Raw genomic sequence first — 21,979 nt, 5'->3', positions numbered from 1 at the left:
CAGCAGTGGACCGCATCCTTTTTTTGTGCTAGGAACCCATTTCACATAAATGTTCACACAATATTTTATATATATATTTTTTCCCACTCTTTCTCTCTCTTCTTTGTGCCACTTTGAGTCAGTTGAGTGACAGTCATAGTTACGATACGATACGATATACTTTTATTTTCCCCGTGGGGAACTTTTTCCTGGACTCCGTCCAGCTGCAGTTTACAGTAAAGAGAAAACAACAGAATAGAAAGAGATAAAATTAAAATTAAATAAATAAGAAGTGCAGCAATAAGTAGGAGACTTCCCAGAAGTCTTCACAGAAGTATACAAGTGTAGAGAAGTACATTGCACACACCCATATACACACACACATATACACACTTCTATATATACAGTATATATATATATATATATATATATATATATATATATATATATATATATATATACACACACATGAGTATGTACACAACATTGCACCATATATCTTATTGCACTGAGTTAATGTCGGTTGTTAAGCAGTTTGATGGATGTTGTCAGGAATGAGTTTTTGTAGCGGTTCAGCCTGGTTCTGGGGGCCCTGAATCTCCTGCCGGAAGGCAGTAGCTGGAGCTCATGATGCAGAATGTGAGTCGGGTCATTAACAATTTTCTGTGCCAGCCCGGTAACGGACCGCTCATAAAGCATCTGTAGGGAAGGATAATTCCTGACCCCCATGATCTTCATGGCAGTCCGCACCAGACCGGGAATCTGTGATCTTGACTGCACAGTCAGGTTGCCGTACCAGGCCGCAATGCCGTATCTGATGATACTTTCCAATGCAGCCCGGTAGAACAACAGCATGATCCTCTGCTCCACTTCATAGACCCTAAGTCTGCGTAAGAAATAGAGACGCTGTTGGAGTTTGGAGCAGAGACTTCCAACATGTATTCTCCAGCTGAGTGTGTTGTCGATGTGGACCCCCAGTTACCTGTATGAACCCACCTGGCTGATGTGGTTGCTTTTAATGACGACTGGCCTGTGGTCACCAACAGTTTTTGGATCAAATATCACCTCCTCTGTCTTCCCCACATTGAGCACAAGATGATTCTGGTCACACCACTGGACAAATTTCTCTATTTCTGAGAAATAGTCCAGTGGGCTACCGCCGGCCTGCAGCAAGCTGACGATAGCTGTGTCATCAGAGAACTTAATGATTAAGTTCTCAGGGTGTGATGTCACACAATCATTTGTGTACAATGTGAAGAGGACCGGGGAGCTGACGCAGCCCTGTGGGGCGCCTGTGCTTATCAATCTGGGTTCCGAGAGGGAGCTGTTGACCCTGACTTGCTGTTAGTTAGTCTTTATCTTCAAGTTCCAAGCAAGTCAAGTTACTGTGACAGAAATCAAATAAATCAAGATGAGGCCCCACTAAATTGCAAGCAAGTCGTACAATCTTTTTTATCCGCAATATGCATTTACGCATTAGCCACTATGCACTCAGTATCTGTACTTGCGTTAGTTAGCTGCACCAAGACACAAACATAACATATGTTTACCCTGAGTATGCTGAATCCTAAGATAGGGCCCTATTTTCATTCTCGCAAGCCAAGTGCAAAGTGCAGTCTAACTGTGTGAATGGGTGAGTTTTCTTTCTTTTGTGGGTGGTGCTCGAAAGTGTGCATTTGTGCTATTGTGCTCCGTTTTGGGATAGAATATAGACGAGACCGGAGACTCATTTACATTGAAATCAGGGCGCCATCGCGGAAGCAAACGGACTTGCATGGGCTCGGAGAGATAAGATTGGCACCCGCATAGCGCATTTATACAGACAAACTTCAAGATGCCCCCTTGCATGATGTCAGACGCGCATGTGCCATGGAAATTTTGAGACTGTGTGCATCCAAATGTGACACCCCACCCCAGCTCTCTCCATATATGACAGGCGTGGTCAGGGGGGTTCTATTAAAGGTAGGGTCTGAAGCATTTCCCTCAAAAATAAACATTGGATGTATACAAATGAAATCCATCTAAATCAACACCTCTGGGCGTCTGTTAAAGTGTGGTGGTAATTTTGTCATCTATCCCCCCTCCCACTGCTTGTATTCTGGCCTTTTGTTTTTGAGCGGAGACTCAACGCTTTTCCTCCAGCCATTTACAGAGTGGAAGGTGTATCACTGTGGGTCGGTGTACCGCCAAAGGCAAGCTGAAAGTAAAACTGCGCATGTGCTCAGTGCCAGTTTGTCGAGGCCGTTGAGGTATATTAAATGAATGAAATTAATTGAAATCCTTTATTCGCATTCAAATGGGTTTTAACTATGCCATATAATTGTCAAATATTGGATATATAACGGTAAACACACTGGGTAAGCCTTTTAAGAAACACAGCCTGCGGTGTTGACCTGCTTGCTGGTCGACAGGTAAGTGCCACACAGAATGTTAGCCTGCTAATTTAACGACATGCCATGTTTACAAAGTACAACGGAAATGCTTCAGTCTCTATCTTTAAAATATTTTTTAAATGATAATGTTAATAGTTTGTTCCGGGGTGTTTAAACTTTTTGCAAAGGTCCAGATTTGGAGAGTGAAAAATGTGTGGGGTCAACCATTTAGATGTAGCCTGATATTCTTTTTTACATGGAACACCATGTAAACACATTTGAGCAAACCAGCCTGCCTTTCATATTTACTTTTTTTTATTTAAGTTTCAAGATTCTTAAACATGTTTTTGGGTTAATTTGAAACATATCACTGGCAATGAAATGTTCACTGAACTTTTAGATTTAAAAACAGGGAAATAATTAACAGTATTCACCAGTAAAATATATATATTTCAAACATGAAACGTTATCACTGGCAATTAAATGTTCTCTGAAACTTTTAATTCAATAACATGGAAATGTAAAAAAAAAAATTAATAAATGAATATTAACAATAACTAGAACAATTCCCGCGGAAATTTTGAATGGGACTGCTGACTCTTGCAATGTGGAAAGACGCATGTAGTACTTGTAGCAATAGTAGTAGTAGTAGGACTTTTAGTAGTAGCAAGTACTTGTAGTAGTAGTAGTAAGTAGTAGTAGTAAGTAGTAGTAGTACTTGTACTCGTAGTAGTAGTAGTATTAGTAGTACTTGTAGTTGTAGTAATTTTAGTAGTAGTCAAATGGCCAAGATGGCCGCCGACCCAGGTGGGCGAGGGGGAGAGAGTCCTTGGCGTACCTAATCAATTGTCCAAGATGGCCGCCGCCCTGGGCGAGCGGAGTGGCGAGAATCCTGGGCGTACCTAATCAATTGGCCAAGATGGCCGTCCGTACATAGGCCAAGCCTTGAGTACACCAAGAAAAAAAGAGGGTGAGTTGAGCTCAACAGTATGAGAGATGATTGGCTGAGGCAGTTGCTATGCAGACGTGAGAGACCAGGCAGTATAGCTAAAAAAGCACTATTTAAATAGCAGTCCATTCCATTGCCTTTGAAAAATAATAATAATAATGTTGTGTTTTTTTGTTTTTTTTAATGTAGTTTTTTATTTATTCATTTAAATGAGCTAAACAGTTAAAAAATTAAACGATTGAAATCGGTCAAGAAATGTGGAAGTTAACCATAATCAACATAAACTAAAAGTATCTTACTGTCGCTTTAAGAAACATGCACATTCACGCACACACATTGGAACTTGAACATACTGGAGACATCACGCACACACATTCCATTGATATTGTATGAGAGACGCACACCTCGAACAAAAGCCTCTCACGACTTAACGGTTGAAGATGCAGATTCCAGACATGGCTCGTTAGAACGGCAAGGGTTTGGGGAACGCGGGCATGTTCTCATTTTCTTAATCGGATGAAAAATGACCAAATGAGAGCAGGTTGAAAACTTTAGATTTATAAGAAAAGAAGAGGAAAAAGTCGCCGAAATTAACATGGAAAAGATAGGCGAGAAAGTCCGACTTCTTCTCGCTTAAAGTGAAAATAAAGGTACTAAATGACACCTTAGCCAAATAAAAGTGGGTTTGTCTGAAAGCAGACCCTTGTGACTACAAAATGTGAGAATTTGATGTCTAGTGAGCAAAGATTGTGGCCATGGTGACGAGTTGAAGTGAAACTTTTGGAAATAGATTTTTTGGTTCCCGCCACTCTGGGGCTAATTGCTCCAGTCTGGCACGTGCAATACACACCAATGTTAAAAGGCTATTTGTTTCCCTTTCGCTCACTGTCTTTAAACCCGCACAGGGGGGAGAGCTTTCATTCCTTAAATTTTTTTTGGACACTGAGCTAAAGATGGGAAAAATTGCTACAAAATGAGCTAAAATTCATATCGGTCGGTTACCTTATGCGCGCGCAGGGTGTCTTGGAAAAAGGTGCTTGATGTGTGATTTTGTCTTTCCTTTTCCCATTCATTTCAATGGGACTTTTTTGGGGAGTTTTTTGGGAATAGCGTCGCCATGGTAACTCGGAATTCTTAGAAAAATAATGAGTCAGATCGAGCCGCATCGTTTGATACCTCATTTGTGCCGGTGCGATTTACGGTACGGGCCGCATTTTTGCGGAAAATAATAAACCCTTTTTCCCATTTTCTAGGATAGTAATATGTGCCTGCTCTGCACAGCAGTCCCATAATAATCATATTCACAGTGCAGAGTTAATTTGTACATTTGAAACATGGCATATCGTTGAAAATAAATGTTCACTAAAAAGATGTAAAACAGGGAAATACGTCATCTTATTGAGAATGACCTGAAGCCTTGATTAATGAACCATTTTTGTGAACCAATTGGATGGTTGGTTAAACCATGTTTCCCTTTGGTGCAGGTCTTCTCCCTGGGTAAAGTAGATGCCTTTCAGGACTTCTACAGCCCCTTCAAAGCTGATGTGAAGAACAACTTGCTTGAGGGTTGCGCTGAACAGATTGCCACCCTCTGTGCTACTCTCAAAGAATATCCTGGAATCCGATACAGAGGGTGAGACCAACAATAATACTTCATTCAGCCATTGTTTTTTTGTGTGTTTATTTTTTTATTTTATTTTTACAAGCAGTAAAACCATATATTATGTTGTGGTCAGAGGTTTACATACATTCATCATGGTGATACAAAGTATAATTTCTGGGGATTTAATTGAATAGTTATTTGAACGTTGGAATAATTATAAAAACATACTCTGTACATCTTCAATTATTCTAAAACAAACAAGACCTAAGTTCACAAATTTGAATTTATTTTTCATTTTTTTCTAATCTACACAGGGTCACAATTACACATACAGTGTCAAATGTAATGTACTGAGACAGTCCAGGTTGTCGTCTGTGTCTCGCCCAAAGTCCCAACTGAAGATAAACGATGTAGGAAATGGACGGATGGGCATACATCTAAAAATAAATGTCCTTTGTCCAACTCTTATTGGAGTGGTTTGCAGTAGAGTGTGTTAGGCGAAGAAGTGTAATAGTAATACTGACGCAAATGCATAACAGTCACACCACAAAATTTCTAAGAGGAGAGTAAGGACAGTGCCATGAAAAAGTATTCTAAAATTCTTCAGTTTTTTCCCCACTTTAAGGTGATCAAACAAATACAAGATAAGCCAGATAACATAAGTAATCAGACAATGCAGTTGTTAAAGGGGAAGTCAATCCGGAAAAAAAATAAAGCTTTACAATAATATGCTCCATGCGCCCTCACTAGTCTTAACATGGCATAAGACAAACAAAATGGGAGGCAGTGAGAAGATTTTTGTTTTGCTGCCTGTAAACATTGTTGAAATGCCAGAAACAAAAGTTAACACGACATATTGTCTATTCAACAATGCCGTTTTGGATTTTTTGAGTGCGCTAAGAGGTACTTGGAGCCAGTCACAAGAAGGAGTCATGCCATATCACCAGTGTTGTCACAGATTACTTGAAAACATAATGTGATTACTGATTACTGATTACTCCTAAAAAAAAACAATCTAGTTACTTTATTGATTACTTTGTTGTCAAAGTAACTAAGTTACTTAAAAACAACTTAGTCACTGTAGAACTGCTGGCTGTCTCCTTACCTGTCACTTTTGAGCCAGCGCAAAGTTTGCAACACACTGAAGGTGTTTTGTCATCTTTACTGGACAAAAATGCGAAGTAATGGCTGTGTTTCCAATGAGCAAATGCACCCGTTTGTGGAGTTCCTCCTGCTTCTTCCATTGTTTACGTCGTGATGGTATTGTTTTGGTCAGACTCCGAGCGCTCACTCATGTTGGTACACATGACCCGGCGTTGCGTCTTCCGCTGAGAAAACGTGCGGTGTGACGTCACTCCCAAATGCAAGAGAAAATTTTTCTCAAAATTCTCTTCAAAATGGACAACAAAATTTTGCATTCTACATACATTATGAGGTAATAAAAAATAGTAACGTACAGCCACTTAGGAAAGTAATTTTAATCAGATTACTGGTTTGGAAAAATTTACGTGTTAGATTGCTTATTATTGAAAGAAAGTAATCAGATTACAATGACAGTGACAACACTGTTTTTATCCATCTCACGGGGCGGGCATTTTGCTACTGTCAATTGACAATCATCACAGTTCCTCGGGGCAGTTAAAATCCAATCACGGCACAGCTTCAGAAAACAGGTGTGCCACGATTGGTCGTTCGGTGACGGGCGCATCGTTACATTCAGTTACTTCACAGGAGCATTAATCCTCCTTGTCATATTGTTTATCATACACTTATAGTCACGATTGTTTATTGCTTATAACAGTTTTATAACTGGGGGAGATACAGCATTAGAACATTTTGTGCTTATAAGTTGTCCTGTAAAATTGTACTGTAAGCATTTTGTTTGTTTTTTTGTGTGTTTCAGAGAGTACAAAGACTGTGCTGATCTAGCCCAAATGCTACAAGACAAGCTGGATGGCTACAAAGCTGATGACCCCAGCATGGGGGAGGTGGGAGATGTTGATGCACAAAAAAAAGGCACCAATAAAGTCAATATATAAAGAAATGTCAAAATACCCACATTTATTACTGATTTGACTTGAAGAAAAAGTAATTTAAATTAATAACCTTTTTGTTGATATGCTACAATGTGTGCTGAAATGTGTCTCTCTCCTTACAGGTCCATCTGTTGTTAATCCTAATCCTTTGTGCACTGCTTCAAAAAAGAATGCTGTGACAGTCACTATGTCTTTCTGTCTCGCAATTGTTATGGGGATACGTATTTTAAACAGCACATTTTATACATTACTAGTAATACATGCACATACAGTACATACATTGTATTCTTTGTATACTCCCCAGGGCTCTGCAAAATTCAGAATTTCAGACTTCAATTCAATTCAATGGAAGAATTTGAATTGACTCTACCCCACAGGATGCTGAATTGAATTTGAATCAAAGGAAGTTGAAATGAATTCAGTGGAATTCATAGAACCTCAATCTCATCCAGGGCTGGGAAATCCAGGTCCGTCTAGAACAGAGGTGGGCATCGAGGGCCGGAGACCTGCAGGTTTTGCATGTTGCCCCTCTCCAACACAGCTGATATATAATCAGCTCATCAGCAAGCTCTGCATAAGCCTGATAACGATCCTGTTGATTGGAATCAGCTTGTGTTGGAAGTGAGAAACCTCCAAAACCTGCAGGACTTCGGCCCTCGAGGACCGAGATTGCCCACCTCTGGTCTAGAATGTAATAACCTTGCCAAAGATTGACTTTAGCCACAAGTGCTTTTACTCAACAGGTAAAGACGAGCTCATTTTACTGTCATCTGAGAAGAACCATCTGTGGCAGGGCTTTTACTTTCTGGACATGGATTCCCCAACCCTGTTCTCGTCACATATCAGTGAAAATGAGACAATGGGGTAATAATCTCTGAAAAATCGCGATATAGCGAGGTACAACCCAAGATTTCTTGATATGCTACAAAAACCCCCGCAATGTATGAATTTTGGACCCAAATACAAATCCGGGACAAGTTAACCACAAAGTAGCAAGGGACCACTGTATAATAATATTTGTATTAAGGTTTACACGACCAGGATTTTTTGGCTGATCATCGATTTTATCAGAAGATGGAGCAATATATCGATTTTTAAAAAACTTTTAGATTTACTCTCCAGTCGACTGCCGCCATTCATGGTTGATAGGGACTGGCCTGGGCCACGAATAGCAGAAACCCCCCTCCCTGTATAATTATATATATTGACGTCAATGAAATGTGTGGGGGGGAAAAAATCTACAAAAATTGCTGAAAACATAAAATATGTCTTTTTTCGTGGAGCCGATGAAACAATCTGGCAAATTAAGATATTACATCCCATCATGGATCTCTTATTAATGCTAAATATAGTCCAATCCAATGTCAATATTGCATGACATGCAATAATAATTGCTGTCCAATATAATAAAAAAAAAGACAGCAATTATATAGACAAATTATACTATTTATAGTCGCAGCAGAAATGGGGGGGGGGGGTACTTCTTCTTGGGGGGGTGTAACAAAAAACAAAATAATTGAGAAGCACTGGTGTGAAGTTGTATGAATTTCATGTTGTTAAGTGGCTTATATACGGTAAATTTACAGCTTCATTGTTAAATTCATTTAAATTTGGCATCCTGAATTCTTTAAGTTCATGGAATTTCAATTATACCTCTTGCAATTCAAATTTTAATTGCAATTCTGCTTCCTGTTTGCTACCTCAATTAAATTTGAATTAAAGAAGTGAGCTGGAATTTAGGGATCATTTTCGATTCAATTCTAAATTTCGCAAAGCCTTGATAGTCAGATGTTTGGAGTGCAGACATGGTTCTGCAAAATGATTGGTGATGTTGTTTTAATATGATTTTACTCTTACAAATTAAACTAAATCCCTGTATAATGTTAGAGTCTTTTGTTTGTGGGCTGGATTCTTCCAGGGACCGGATAAGTGCCGTAGTCAACTTATCATCCTGGACCGAGGATTTGATCCTGTGTCACCTCTTCTTCATGAGCTCACTCTGCAGGCAATGGCCTATGATCTGCTAGGCCTTGAAAATGATGTCTACAGGTATACAGCCTAACATGGTCATGCATGGCCACATACACACATACATGGATTCAGTCCCTTGTATTCAGCCCCTTCTGTGTGATACTTGAAACTGAACACACCCATAATGCCACACAATTGAGGCCAAATTTAGCCTTGGTTCATCAGATCTCAGAATTTTGTTTGGCCAAGCACATGGCTTTCATGTATCAAGAATCAGCTATTTTTACTAGTCTACGATAGTCTGCCCAGGATCAAAACATGCAGCAGAAATACGCACAGCTTGATGATAAGGGAATTGGTCATGGTGTTTTTTTGGTCACATGTGCAATGTACAGCAAAATGGTTCTCTACATTTTAAGGTGTTTATTTATTTGTCTAATGTACAGTAAAAACACAACAGTAGCAATGAGCAACGCAACTCATACTTAAACCATTCCTGGGGTCCATTTCACAAAGCAGTTTTAGTGAGAACCCTGAGTCTGTTAACCCTGAAATGTGTGAAACTCTGCGTTTTCCGTTGCAGAAAGGGAGGTAACTGAAACCAGAGAAAAAGAGGTAACTCTAGCCTGTTTCATAAAACGAGGTAACTTAAACTCTTGGTCAGTTACCGTAGTAACAGAGTCTATGAGCCCAACCTGGTCGGTAGCAGGTTTATCACAATGAACCTCGGGTTTCTCTCTGTATCCGCCTCCTTTCAGCCACACACGACAATTATAATTATATTAATTGTTATTTAATTTCCTCATTCATTCAGTCAGCTGGCGAGTTGTGGCGTAACATAGTTCTGCCATCTGTTATTAAAAAACAAAACAAAAAACAGTTAGTAGGCCGATATTAAAAGTCCACTTTTTTTCATGAACATGGCATGTCCTTTTGACAAATGATCTTGTTGATGAAGGTGCACTCTAAAAAAAGAATTGTTAAACCAAATGAAGATCACAAGATTACCCATTTTTTCTAAAGACATATTTTCCAGTCTTTTAAAATGCAATTTTAACATGCATCTGCCTAATAAAATTAAACACTTGTAAGTATTGATGGGCGAGTACCGATACCAGGTATCTGTGTCAATACCAGCCTTATTTTAAGGTTCTTTAATGTTTAGGCAATGTTGTTTTTTGAACATTTTTTGAGTATGATTTCGTTTCAATATTTTTCAATACATTCAAATGTAATCATCACACATAACACTTTTATTTTCCTACATTAAAGCAGTGTTAATGTTTGTTGCAGTGGCCTACAATAATAAATACTATTTCATTTTAGGAATAAATCCTCTACCTCATTTTTAAGAACACTCAGAACCCTTTGTCATGATTACTGCATTACAACTGCAGTTGCAATTCTAATTCCATTAGGACGACAATCAATGACAGTTACGTCACGTAAATCAGTGTTTATAAATCAGAGTTGGGGAACTATGTGCACTCGACGACACAAGAAAATAAAATGAAAAGGGTTCCAAAACAGTTGACAGTTTACCTGTGGATGTTCTACCTTCATGCTCCTCATTCCTCCGCGATCCTGGCTGACTTATCGCTCGTAAAAGCATCTGATTATCCATCTTTCAGAGTTTTAAGTTTAAAAAAAAAAAGTTTGTGTATTCCTCGTCTGGTCAAAGGCAGGGGATGTTGCCAAGCTATTAGGATTTGACAAGGCGTCCTGGACGGGCTAAATAGTTGTCTGCCATATCATCCTTCGTTTATCCTCGCAACTTTCGAGCGAGCCCATTGGGTAATTCAAAGTTGTTTTATGCGACTCAGGGCAATATAGTTATGTTTTGGAGCAGAAAACGACACAATTCCCGTGTTCATCCCTCCTCTGGTCGCAACAGAGCGGCTTGTTTGCTAATACTCGCTACTCGCGTCATTGGCTTGGAGCGATGTTGTGAATGAACTGTAACCTTGATGTTGATATTTGAGAAAGTTGTGTTGTCTGTTTGCAAAAAAATAAAAAAAATAATTTTAATTAATCACATGAGTCACTGTCCGCATCGAGGATTGTGGGATTACTGTATGCAAATTGCATATGGCGAACGGGGAGCCCGCACCTTGTAAATTGTACCAGCAACATAAAATCGATTTATAACATTTTGACCGGGCCATCGTCCGGTTCAAGCTATTTTTAGACCGATTCATCAGTCCATGTGCCGGTGCACTCGCATCGTTCAAATCAAAACCGGATTTCCGGTTAAAATCTTTTTTTTTGTTACACCCCTAATAGTCAAGCAAGTTTTGTCCATATGATACTTCAATTTGTAAATGTAACACCTTCTGTTATGAAACACTGTATTATTTTCTAATGCCCATTGTGTGTGTTCTTTTCTCATTGTATATATTTCTGTGTCAGTTTTGAGACCAGTGGCATGGGGGAGACTAGGACAAAAGACGTATTACTCGATGAGGATGATGACCTGTGGTTAAATCTGAGACATAAACACATTGCTGAAGTTTCAACGTGAGTGCTTGTACTGCTTACGCCCATGTTCTTTCTGACGTGGTCATGTGCAACATTCTTATGGGAACAAATAACAACCTCAAAATTAACAGCACTTGGATTTTTGAAGTGTACAAAAAGCTTATTTTTGTATTTCTGAACTGATATTCTACCATAATTTACATTGTCTTTGTCTTACTTGCATAGGGCTGTGACTCGCTCTTTGAAAGAATTTTCTGCCAGCAAAAAAATGAACACAGGCGAAAAGGTAGAGGAAAAACATCCACATTACTCTAAACAATGTTTCTTGGCATTAGACTGTATTGCAGTATATTTTATTCACACGCACAAACGTGAAAGAATATAATGAGATAGTAATTAATTGGTACACAATGTGGCTGGAAGAGTTTCAATGAACTTTTGGTAGGGCAGTGTGCCAACGGCATAGATGAAATAATACCTTATTTAAACTATAAGGTCAAAAGTTACTGTCTGGGTTGAATTGCATGTACTCCTCTGTGCTTATGTAGTCAATACAAGTCAATATTGCTTCCTCTTGGAGTTCAAAAACATGTAGGTTCATACTACATAACACTTGGGGCCATATATGTGTGTGTGTATATATATATACTGTATATATATATATATATGTGTGTGTATGTTTGTATGTATGTATTGAATTTTTATTTTATCATCACCACTTATCACCATTGTCTTTCAGACCACAATGAAGGAACTGTCTCAGATGTTGAAAAAAATGCCTCAGTATCAAAAGGAACTAAGTAAAGTAAGAGCAGTAAATGCATTCTTGTGGAAAGTGTTCACATTTGTTCATAATTTGTTAGTACCTACAATAAGAGATAATACATTGTTATACATTTCAATGTGCAAATGTTTGTAACTACTGTATATTGCTCTCACACACAAAACTCATCTACTTACATAATGTTTTTTTCTTGTTAGTATTCCACCCATCTTCACCTGGCTGAAGATTGTATGAACCGTTACCAGGGGACTGTTGACAAGCTCTGCCGTGTCGAACAGGTAATTAAGACCGCTTCTTCCACACATTTTAATGACATGGATGTTCAGATGTGACCAGATTAAGAGCAGAGGACAATGGACATTTCACTGTGGTACATTAAGTCTATAACAAGACAACAATGCCAAACCAACAGATACATTTATATTCTTTAAATAGCTAATTTCCATGGAACTTTTGCACTGGTGCTAGATCATACAATATTGAATTATATTTATAATTAGGTTACGTAATTACGACAGGCCCTCTGAGTTATGTGGCCTGCAAATAAAAGCTTTACTTGCTTGTTTTCAAGGAAACAACCTTGCCAGGCTTGCCTGAATAATCGGACCCCTTTCTTCCTTTTTGAAAGGACCTTGCAATGAGCACTGATGCAGAGGGCGAGAAGATAAAAGATCCCATGAGGCTTATTGTACCAATCTTACTGGATACAAATGTCAGCATCTCTGACAAGATTCGCATCATTCTGCTTTACATCTTTCTCAAGAATGGTCAGATATCTCTCCTTACTGTGTTTTATTTCTATATTAATGTCATATTACATAATCTGAATCTGAGACACACATCAACGAATGAAATGCACAACTTTTATAATGTATATTTGGTATGCTTTTTGTGACTTTTTTTTGGTGCTGATATTCTATCACAACCATCAATGGAGACTGCAAATTTCTTTGTGAGTGAGGTAACTTTTGAATTCAGCAGGGACTCAAATAATTATTTCCACCATCGTACATATTCATATATACTATAAAAAGTTTGGACCTCTTGTGATACTTAGTTATTTTCAGATTTTTTCCCACCAACAAATATACATCACTGTATATTTGTGAATGTCTACTTTTGTACAATATGCATCTCCTATCGACTGTGCATATGCATGTGTGTGTGCGTGTGTGTGCGTGTGTCTCAGGTGTGACCGAAGAAAACTTATGTAAATTGCTCCAACATGCCAACATCCCACCAGAGGACAGTGACATAATTTCCAACATGGCACACATGGGTGTGCCTATCGTCTCTGAGGTAAGCTGTGTTCTAAAATCCTAAAGTTAAGTGTGAAACAGGTGATCCTCATGTATTTTACTTCTAAGAGCCTTGGCCGAGGCATAGTTTAACTCATTCACTGCCAGCCATCCAACCATCCATCCATTTTCTTAACCGCTTGTCCACACAAGGGTCGCTAGAGCCTATCCCAGCTGGCTTCGGGCAGTAGGCGGGATACTCACTGAACCGGTTGCCAGCCAATCGCAGGGCACACAGAGATGAACAACCATCCATACTCACAATCACACCTATAGACAATTTGAAGTGTTCAATTAACCTGCCATGCATGTCTTTGGAATGTGGGAGGAAACCCACGCAAGCACGGGGAGAACATGCAAACTCCACCCAGGAAGGCCGAAGCACGGACTCGATCCCACATCCTCTGCACTGGGAGGCAGATGTGCTAACCAGTCAACCACCGTGCCGCCCACTGCCAGCCATTTTAGAAAAATTTCAAAATGTACCTACGCGATATTATGTTCAGTAATTATATATAAATTAGAGCTGTCAAACGATAACATTTCTTAATCGGATTAATCACATTTTAGAATTTTAATTAATCACGATTAATTACTTAATAAAAAAAAAGCCTTTTTTATCCCCAAAAAATTCCCGCCAAATTTGAAGAGCACTGGTTATGTGTTCATTCTTTTGACATTTAATGTTATGAAGACATCTTCAAAAAAAAATTATCCACTGCACACGCCCATCCTCCTCTTTTTCTAATCAGTTAATTACTTGCATAATTTAAAATGGAAACAAATGGATGTAATTATGTTTATTGCTAACACAACCTGTGCTACCTTAAATGTAGCCATCCTCTGTCACGCTAAAGGATAATCTAAAATCAAAATTAAAAGTGCGATTAATCCGCGTTCATTTATGATTAATGCGATAGTTTTTTGTGATTATTTAATCAGTTAACACTTTAACTTTGACAGCACTAATATAAACCGAATCTGCCAAATGGCATAATACATGTACAGTAGACTCTCTCCTTTCTGCCTTAGATAGTAGTATGGTATAGTATAGTATAAAGTATAGTATAGTTAGTTAGTATAAAAAAGCGAGAGAGCAATGATGATGACATGTTGAATCGGTAACATTACCGAATGAGTTCTCTCAGAAAAGAAAAGAAGAAGAAAAAAAAGATAAATGTATGGTTGCACAAAATGCAGCCATTACTCCCATAGACTCTCAGCAAACTGTTTATATTTCGTATAAAATGGGGCAATAATGTCATCTACTGGTGGTTGTGCATCAGTAAACTTGTTTTCAAGTATGACATTTACAGTGGAAGATAATCAGATTCTCCCCCATCTAGCCCCACTGAAAAAAATGGAATTGCCAAGTATACTTGTCAAAGGCAGTAAACATATCTAAATATAAATGTGTGATTAAAGCCTTTGCAACAGCAACTGTGCTTGGATTTTTTTCTTAAATCCTTCAGAGACTGAGTATATTTAGAGCAGCAGCCTTCCAAAAGGAAGTAAATGTATGCAGAGGTAAATGGGGTACATGCCACAGACTTCGGTAAGTCACACATCCACGCCGTTTCCGCCCACTGCTGCGACACACAGGCCACATACCAACACTCGCACCACCACCCATGCCCCCCCAACCGCTCGCTCCCGCCGATGGGCGCATGGGAAGCCGGGGGGCCCACTTTGCCTTTTCGGGCTGTGCCCCATGGGTACAGGGGTACAGGCCCGGCCACCAGACGCTCACCTTCAAGCCCCACCTCCAGGCCAGGCTCCAGAGGGGTCCCCGGCGACCTGCATCCAGGCAAGGGAAACTGCGATCCATTTTTATTAAGATAGGAAAAGCCCTCACGGACCAAGGCAGTTTTTAATCCTTCTGGAGTCTGATCTTCTGGCTGGTAAGGGGCCCTTTTTGTTGTCCGGTTTTGGAGCGCCTGGAAGACCTGCAGCCTGGCAGCTAGAAAGAGTGTGGTTCATTCTGGGCCTGTTGCGTAGCGATGGCCGCCGTGAGAGGAGTGCGAGTTGCCGCACAGCGAAGAAAAGCGTAAAAAGAGAAGGGATGTTCTCAGCTTTCCCATTGTAAATGCGTTTTGGACAATTTTCAGGCATTAAATTCGAAATGAGTGAATTAAAAAATTTTTTTATCAATTTGAACATGAAATATATTGTCTTTGCAGTGTATTCAATTGAATATAGGATGAAAAGGATATGCAAATCATTAAGAAAATGGATGGATGGATGGATGGATGTATTCTATATTTATTTACATTTTACACAACACAACTTTATTGGAATTGTTGTTTGTAGTAACAATCATCAAACTATAGTTCTGACTGTTACGAATTGAAGTTGAATGATTCAAATACATGTGACATGATTTATGATATGATATGCTATATGATACAAATGAATTATTCCATTGCAGGCCTCTGCCAAGAAAATCAAAAAGCCTGACCGTAAGGAGCGAATCAGTGAGCATACCTACCAACTCTCAAGATGGACTCCTCTCGTCAAGGATCTCATTGAGGTGCGCCATTCAGTATATGATTCTGTTCTAAAATATATATATTTATATAAAATATACAGTAAAGAACTAGCTCTTCAACCCTTAGAGGCAAAAGTGGGGTCAAAAAAGACCCCAAGGCTTGCTTGTTTTTTTGCATTAAGTTTAGTTAAGTTTACATTTTTATTGTTTAATCTTTCATGTATTCGTCAGATAAGTTGTCTTTGGCTACGTTCACACTGCAGGGCGTGATGCCCAAATTCAGATTTTTTGTTAAATCCGATCTTTCTATGGACTGTTCACATTACAAAAACAAATGCGACTTTAACTTGAGGGCAACGCGCCCTTGATGCGATTCACATACACAAGGAGCACACGTCGAGTGACGTACACCCAAACCAACGTCACGTTGTAATGTTCATGAATTAACCCGACTACCAGCCTTTTACCGCCAGCCAAGCCGCCGAGGCAAGCGACCTTTATGAGTGCCATATGCAAATTTAGCTGTGCCAACGTGCGCTACTGATTGGTGGGCTGGTGGACTCCTTTCGCAGACGTGTTAGGAATTGGATTCATGTGTCTTGCCTGCATAAATTATGCAAATTACGATGTGCGAACACCCGCTCCCGATTGGTGGACTGTTTTCACGCTTGCTCATGTTTGGCTGCTGTCCTCGGCTTCCTCGAGCGTTAGTGTTTACAATCCGAGCAGAAACCCGTCAAACTCATTTTTTCCCCATATTTTAACGCCAGAGTAGCGAGGTTGGAAGAGGTAGAAATATTTTGGGGAAATGAGGGGAGATTCATTTTCTGAATCACAAGGATAGACCTTGATCGAGGCAGGATAGACCTTGATTGCTAGCCAGTTGCAATAAAGGGCAATAAGACCATGTAAATATATAATTTTGTGACACTAAAAAGTGACAGCTTCTTCATCTGTTGTCGAAAAAAGTGAAAAACGAGTAAATCTAAGGCTGTTGTACAATGTTTGCCCATTAGACTTATTTACAATATTTTCTTGTGTTACTTGTGTAGATCTAGGAAGTCCTAAACCTAATTCAAATGCAAATGGCAGTTTGCACCTCATTGCCTGTGACTAATGTAAGGAAAGAAACTTCATGAACTGCCAAACACCTGAATGTTAAAATAAATGTCATTCTGTCATTATTTCAATGTGTAAAGAATTATGAAACAATCCATTTAAAAAAATACTGTAAAGGGTCAGTCAAGGGTGAATCTTGCAGATATAGAGCAGGCGGTTGCAAGCAGCATTTCAATTGAACAGCCATGATGATGTAAAGTGTTTTTTATGCAAACATATACTTTAATTATATTTTGCATGAACAAAGAATAAAGTCTGCTAAGATCAAGATGCTTACACGAAGATCTTGTTTTCCTACAGGACGCCATTGAGGATAAACTTGACATCAAGCAGTACCCATACATTTCCCAGAGACAAGCATCAGCCAAAGCAAGTGCTCCATCAAGGTTAGTAGTAGTCACAGTCATAGTATTCGATAGTTCTATTCATTGCTTATGGTGCATTTGAACAAATGTCTAATATATATTAGGAATTATTATTATTTTCTTTTACCCATAACAAGGGATGTCCTAATCACACTTTTTGGCCCCCGAGAACATTTTCAGTAGTGTGTATGAGGATGTTTCACTTGTAACAAATTGCGTGTGAATGCATTTCAGTTGTCTTTTCGAGCAAAATAAAGTTCAGTAATGTTTACTGTGTAATATAAATACTATATAATATACTATATAAGACTTGCCCAAGGGCAAATGTAAGCAATGAGTGTTTGCTTGTTCTGAAAAAGTCAAACACAAGGCACCATTCTGCCTCTGCCTGCAGGAGTGTGGAGCAGAGGCATATGTGCCTGTATGAGTGTGTGCGTGTGAGCCTGCCACTCTGTACTGTCATTTACTACATCACTACTAAATAAACAAATAAACAAAAACCCTGAAACGTAACATTGTGTAACATTGAACTAAGCTATTACTGTTCTATTTGGCAAGATATTTACACATCTGGATTATTTTGTCACTTTCTTTTTCACCCGATATGGGATCAACTGAAGATCATATGATTGGCCCCGATTTCTGATCACGTGATCGGATCTGGACATCAAAACTGATAACTGCTTTGTTTGATCCCTAGAATGAGATTCAGAAGAGTTTATACTTTATACTAAGGATGAAAAATCCTATTTTCATATCAACACAAAAAAAAAATCATTGATTCAGTCAAAATTCCTCAATGACTGGATTTTGTCATGTTTAGGCTTTTATTTGCTAAGAAAAGAACATTCTTACATACAGCACACTATTTCCTGTAGTAGCCTACTTGGTTTTGGCACCATCCACGCAATCTTTCCTGCATGTGTGTGTGGTCTGTTTATTTTTGGTGTGATGTAATGCATGCAATATAAACATAAATAGAAATGTATGTCATGTTGTTTTTCATTTGTTTGTTTTATTTAGCAGTGCCCGCTATGGAAACTGGCACAAAAACCGAGGCCCCACAGAGGTGAAGACTGGCCCAAGGGTTATTGTCTTCATTATTGGAGGCATGACCTATAGTGAGATGCGCTGTGTGTATGAGGTCACGCAGGCCAATGGCAAATGGGAGGCCCTGATTGGTACGTTCAAATAGATTTACTTATGCCACTTATTTTTTTAACCATGCTCATTAATTTTGGTCATGGTGTTCATAGATGTAAACATTCATTAGTGTCCCCAAACTTTAGAACGTTATGGTTATACCTGTAAAACAGGGGTGTCCAAACTTTTTCCTTTGAGGGCCACATACAGAATAATCCAAGGATGCCAGGGCCACTTTGACATTGTCTGACTTTATTAACCTAATAAATCCATCACTTGTTTTGTACTATAGTTATTTTAGTGGGTTTTAAGTTATTTTTAAACAAGACAAACATTTGGGATTTTTCCGGATTTTGGGGTGGCCCACACCCCTGTATCCCACTAGTACAGTTTCGCCCCTGCCCTGAGCCAATCTCCACATTCAGATTTAAAGGAATGGTAATTGGTAATAAAAATGACTTCTTTTTTTTTTTTTTAAAGCAGTGTTTACTTGAGGATCTTAGTCATTAATGTGATGTGTTCACAAATCAGACCTTGACACAGACAGCTGAATATGGAGGAAAACATTTTTGCTTCTGAAACTGAAATATCTGATTTACAAAGAGAAATATTTTCATTTTAGCTTTAAATAGTTTCTTTGCATATCTACAAAAGCTGCCTATGTCAAAAGTTATTTTTTGTATATGTTGAGGACCGCTAGAAAATGGACGGTGGGCCACAAATGGCCCCCGGGCCATGGTTTGGACCCAACGGCTGTAAAAGATTTATAGAGAGAAATGGTAAAGACAGTGAGGAACATTTTCCCCGCAAACATTACATGGTTAAGAAAATGGATAGATGGATGGTATTGTGCTTTGTACTATGGACTAAAACAATTTGTAATTAACATATTCACATAAAATATTACAAACAAAATGTATTAATTAAATTTAAAATTAATTAAATTTAAGTTCTCTGTTCATTTAAATGTAGAATTTTTCAATTCTTCACTGTTCTCATTCATTTAAAAAAAACACTATTAATTTGACATGTTTTGCCGGCGTCTTTCTGCTACCAATACCCGAAGGAAAAGAACTTTGCGAACATAGTCTTGTAATTGGTGGTAGGCTTGAGTGTGTGTTCTCTCTGAGGCACCTTGTTGCAATCTATTAGTTCACCACTAGACGGCACTAAATTTTACACACTGTCTTTTTAAAAGAAGAGCGATACAAATCCCACCAGTGTCTTTGGAAGCTGTCTATTTCCAAGGCAATAGATTAAACAAAGATACTTACTGGTAAATAGTTATACATCTTTACATACTACGAAAGAGCACCAGTCTCTTTCATGCTTTGTGACAAGAAAAAATGAACAGGACATTATGGCTTTCTTCACAAATAAAATTGTGCATTCTGTTAGCTGTCATCACAGTTTGCAAAATCCAAATGATTTTGAGCTAAGGTGTGTGTCTTCTGCAGGCTCCACTCACATCCTTACACCTCCCAAATACCTGAAGGAACTACAGCACCCAGATTTCTTGGACCCCAATGCACCACCTGATACCAACGACGAGCAGTTAGCACAGTGATATACGGAGGTAAATGCGATCTCATTGTGTCATTGACATTTCAACATGCAGTACATAAACCAAAATTATGTTAAAAGCACAAAAGTACTCCTTTACAAGTCAAACCCTTGTTCTTCTCTGACGCGTGTTGTAGACTCAAATGTGTCAAACAGCCAAGGTTAGATGAATGTTGTGCCAGAGCATGAAGAGTTCATGTTTCTGTATGTTTCAGGTTCGACTGAAATTGTCACTCTTTCCTCATTCAAAAAACTTCCAAAAGACTTGTGTAACAAAGAAAACACCAAAGAGAATTTTGTGTAGTGCCCCGACGCACCCAAATGGATGCTTTGCCCACCTACATCTTCGCTTAGATTCTACAAATACAAAAAATACAACATTTACTTCTTTTTGTGTCAATAAATATAGTAAATTGTGTTTGAGCAATGTTAACAGAGCTAGACTATTTATTTTTGAATATTTACTTTATTGTGCGGTGTGTTTATTTCAATATGTGAAATACTTTAGACCTGAGGAATGAGGAACGTGATTCTTTCACCTTTTCATCCATGATCTGATGTTTTATGCAATCACTTGGACATCGAGCTGTTCAATTCACAAGTAGCTCTCAAATCCGTGCACTACACTGTGTGTTCAGAAAGGCAGTGTGCTACTCTCCCATTAATTTCTGAACACACAAATTACACACTGTGTTAGCAAGACTACTACTTATGTTTTGTTTACCACTCAGCTCAGTACTCCACATAGCTAGCCAACGTCAACATTAGCCAGCTGAACAACAGCCACCTTAAGACAAGCCCCAGACCTAGCGCCACTAATGTCCAACGCACTGGCTCACTGTGCCCCAAGTCGGGAGGGCCTAGTGCGCACCCTGGTACAAATGGTCGGAGTGAACCAGTGTGCGCTCTGAGTGTATTTCCGAACGTGCTCACTGTATTTTGTTACATATATATCAACCTCCCCTGATATTTATTTGCTATTTGTTTGCGAAGGGTTGTGTAGGGTTTTGTTTTAGTCAATCAATAATGTGTCCCTTCATTGTCTGTTTGCCTGTGTTCGTTATATAGTTCTTAATATAGTGCTTCTGATTGAAATGTCAGTACTGTCTGTTTATTCTTGTTCTAAATGCAATGAATAATTGAGTTGAAAAAACAAAACAGTATCATTAAATGAATATTACTGTACCATCCCATTTGATGTGCATATTAAATGTGACATGCATTCCTGGTCTAACAAAGGTTTTGGGTGCATCGTGTGAATAAAATACTTCAAAATAGAGGTGTTGTTCTTGTTTGACTTTTTTTAAAGTCCTCTTTGTTCTTTTGAACTGCATTCGACAGCCAAATATTTGCCAGTCAAACAGTCAACTAAAGCAAGTCAACTTCGACCACATTGAGAGCATGACTTGATTTTGGTTGCTGAAATTCCATCAGTTGAGTCCAGAAACAATCATGCTTTATAGGAGCCTGCAGCCTTGTAAAATGGGAATTCCTGCACAAGCATCCTCTGAGGGGTGTACAAGATTAAATCATTTCTAATGAAATAAAATCATCAGGACTATTTGTTCATCATTTGTGTTCTTTCCCAGCTCCTCACATGATCAGAAAACTATTTTCTTACATTCAGAGATTACATCCTAATTGTACTGTACATGCATGAACAAACAATTATGATTCCGTGTTAAAGCGTCATTTTAATTCCATAGTGTAAACTACTAAACACTCATCTATTACATGTTTTCACAAAAACACATCTGACAGGACAACTGGTTTCACAAAGTATTAAGGTTTTAGAATGGCCTTCCCAAAGTCCTGACTTATTAAACTCCAT

At 38.7% G+C, this 21,979-nt stretch overlaps 1 protein-coding gene across 3 annotated transcripts in view; it reads left to right on the top strand.

Annotated features, from left to right (window-relative positions):
* Positions 1-21,427, top strand: part of LOC144048476 (syntaxin-binding protein 1-like) — a 37,499-nt gene extending 16,072 nt beyond the window's left edge. Inside the window, exons 7-20 of one of the 3 annotated variants that reach the window (XM_077560486.1) lie at positions 4,785-4,933; positions 6,807-6,891; positions 8,858-8,988; positions 11,320-11,427; positions 11,614-11,674; positions 12,128-12,193; positions 12,370-12,450; positions 12,801-12,939; positions 13,362-13,471; positions 15,899-16,000; positions 17,378-17,463; positions 18,466-18,623; positions 20,043-20,161; positions 20,364-21,427. In XM_077560486.1, coding sequence (XP_077416612.1) covers positions 4,785-4,933; positions 6,807-6,891; positions 8,858-8,988; positions 11,320-11,427; positions 11,614-11,674; positions 12,128-12,193; positions 12,370-12,450; positions 12,801-12,939; positions 13,362-13,471; positions 15,899-16,000; positions 17,378-17,463; positions 18,466-18,623; positions 20,043-20,152 — 1,386 coding nt within the window. In that variant the 3' untranslated portion in view covers positions 20,153-20,161; positions 20,364-21,427. Of the gene's footprint in view, positions 1-4,784; positions 4,934-6,806; positions 6,892-8,857; positions 8,989-11,319; positions 11,428-11,613; positions 11,675-12,127; positions 12,194-12,369; positions 12,451-12,800; positions 12,940-13,361; positions 13,472-15,898; positions 16,001-17,377; positions 17,464-18,465; positions 18,624-20,042 lie in introns of all 3 variants that reach the window. The other 2 variants (XM_077560487.1, XM_077560485.1) reach the window with 2 other exon arrangements.
* The last annotated feature ends 552 nt before the right edge of the window (positions 21,428-21,979 follow it).

The sequence above is a fragment of the Vanacampus margaritifer genome, chromosome 3, assembly GCF_051991255.1.
Source record: "Vanacampus margaritifer isolate UIUO_Vmar chromosome 3, RoL_Vmar_1.0, whole genome shotgun sequence".
NCBI lineage: Eukaryota > Metazoa > Chordata > Actinopteri > Syngnathiformes > Syngnathidae > Vanacampus > Vanacampus margaritifer.
This window is presented reverse-complemented; position numbering and strand designations above follow the sequence as displayed.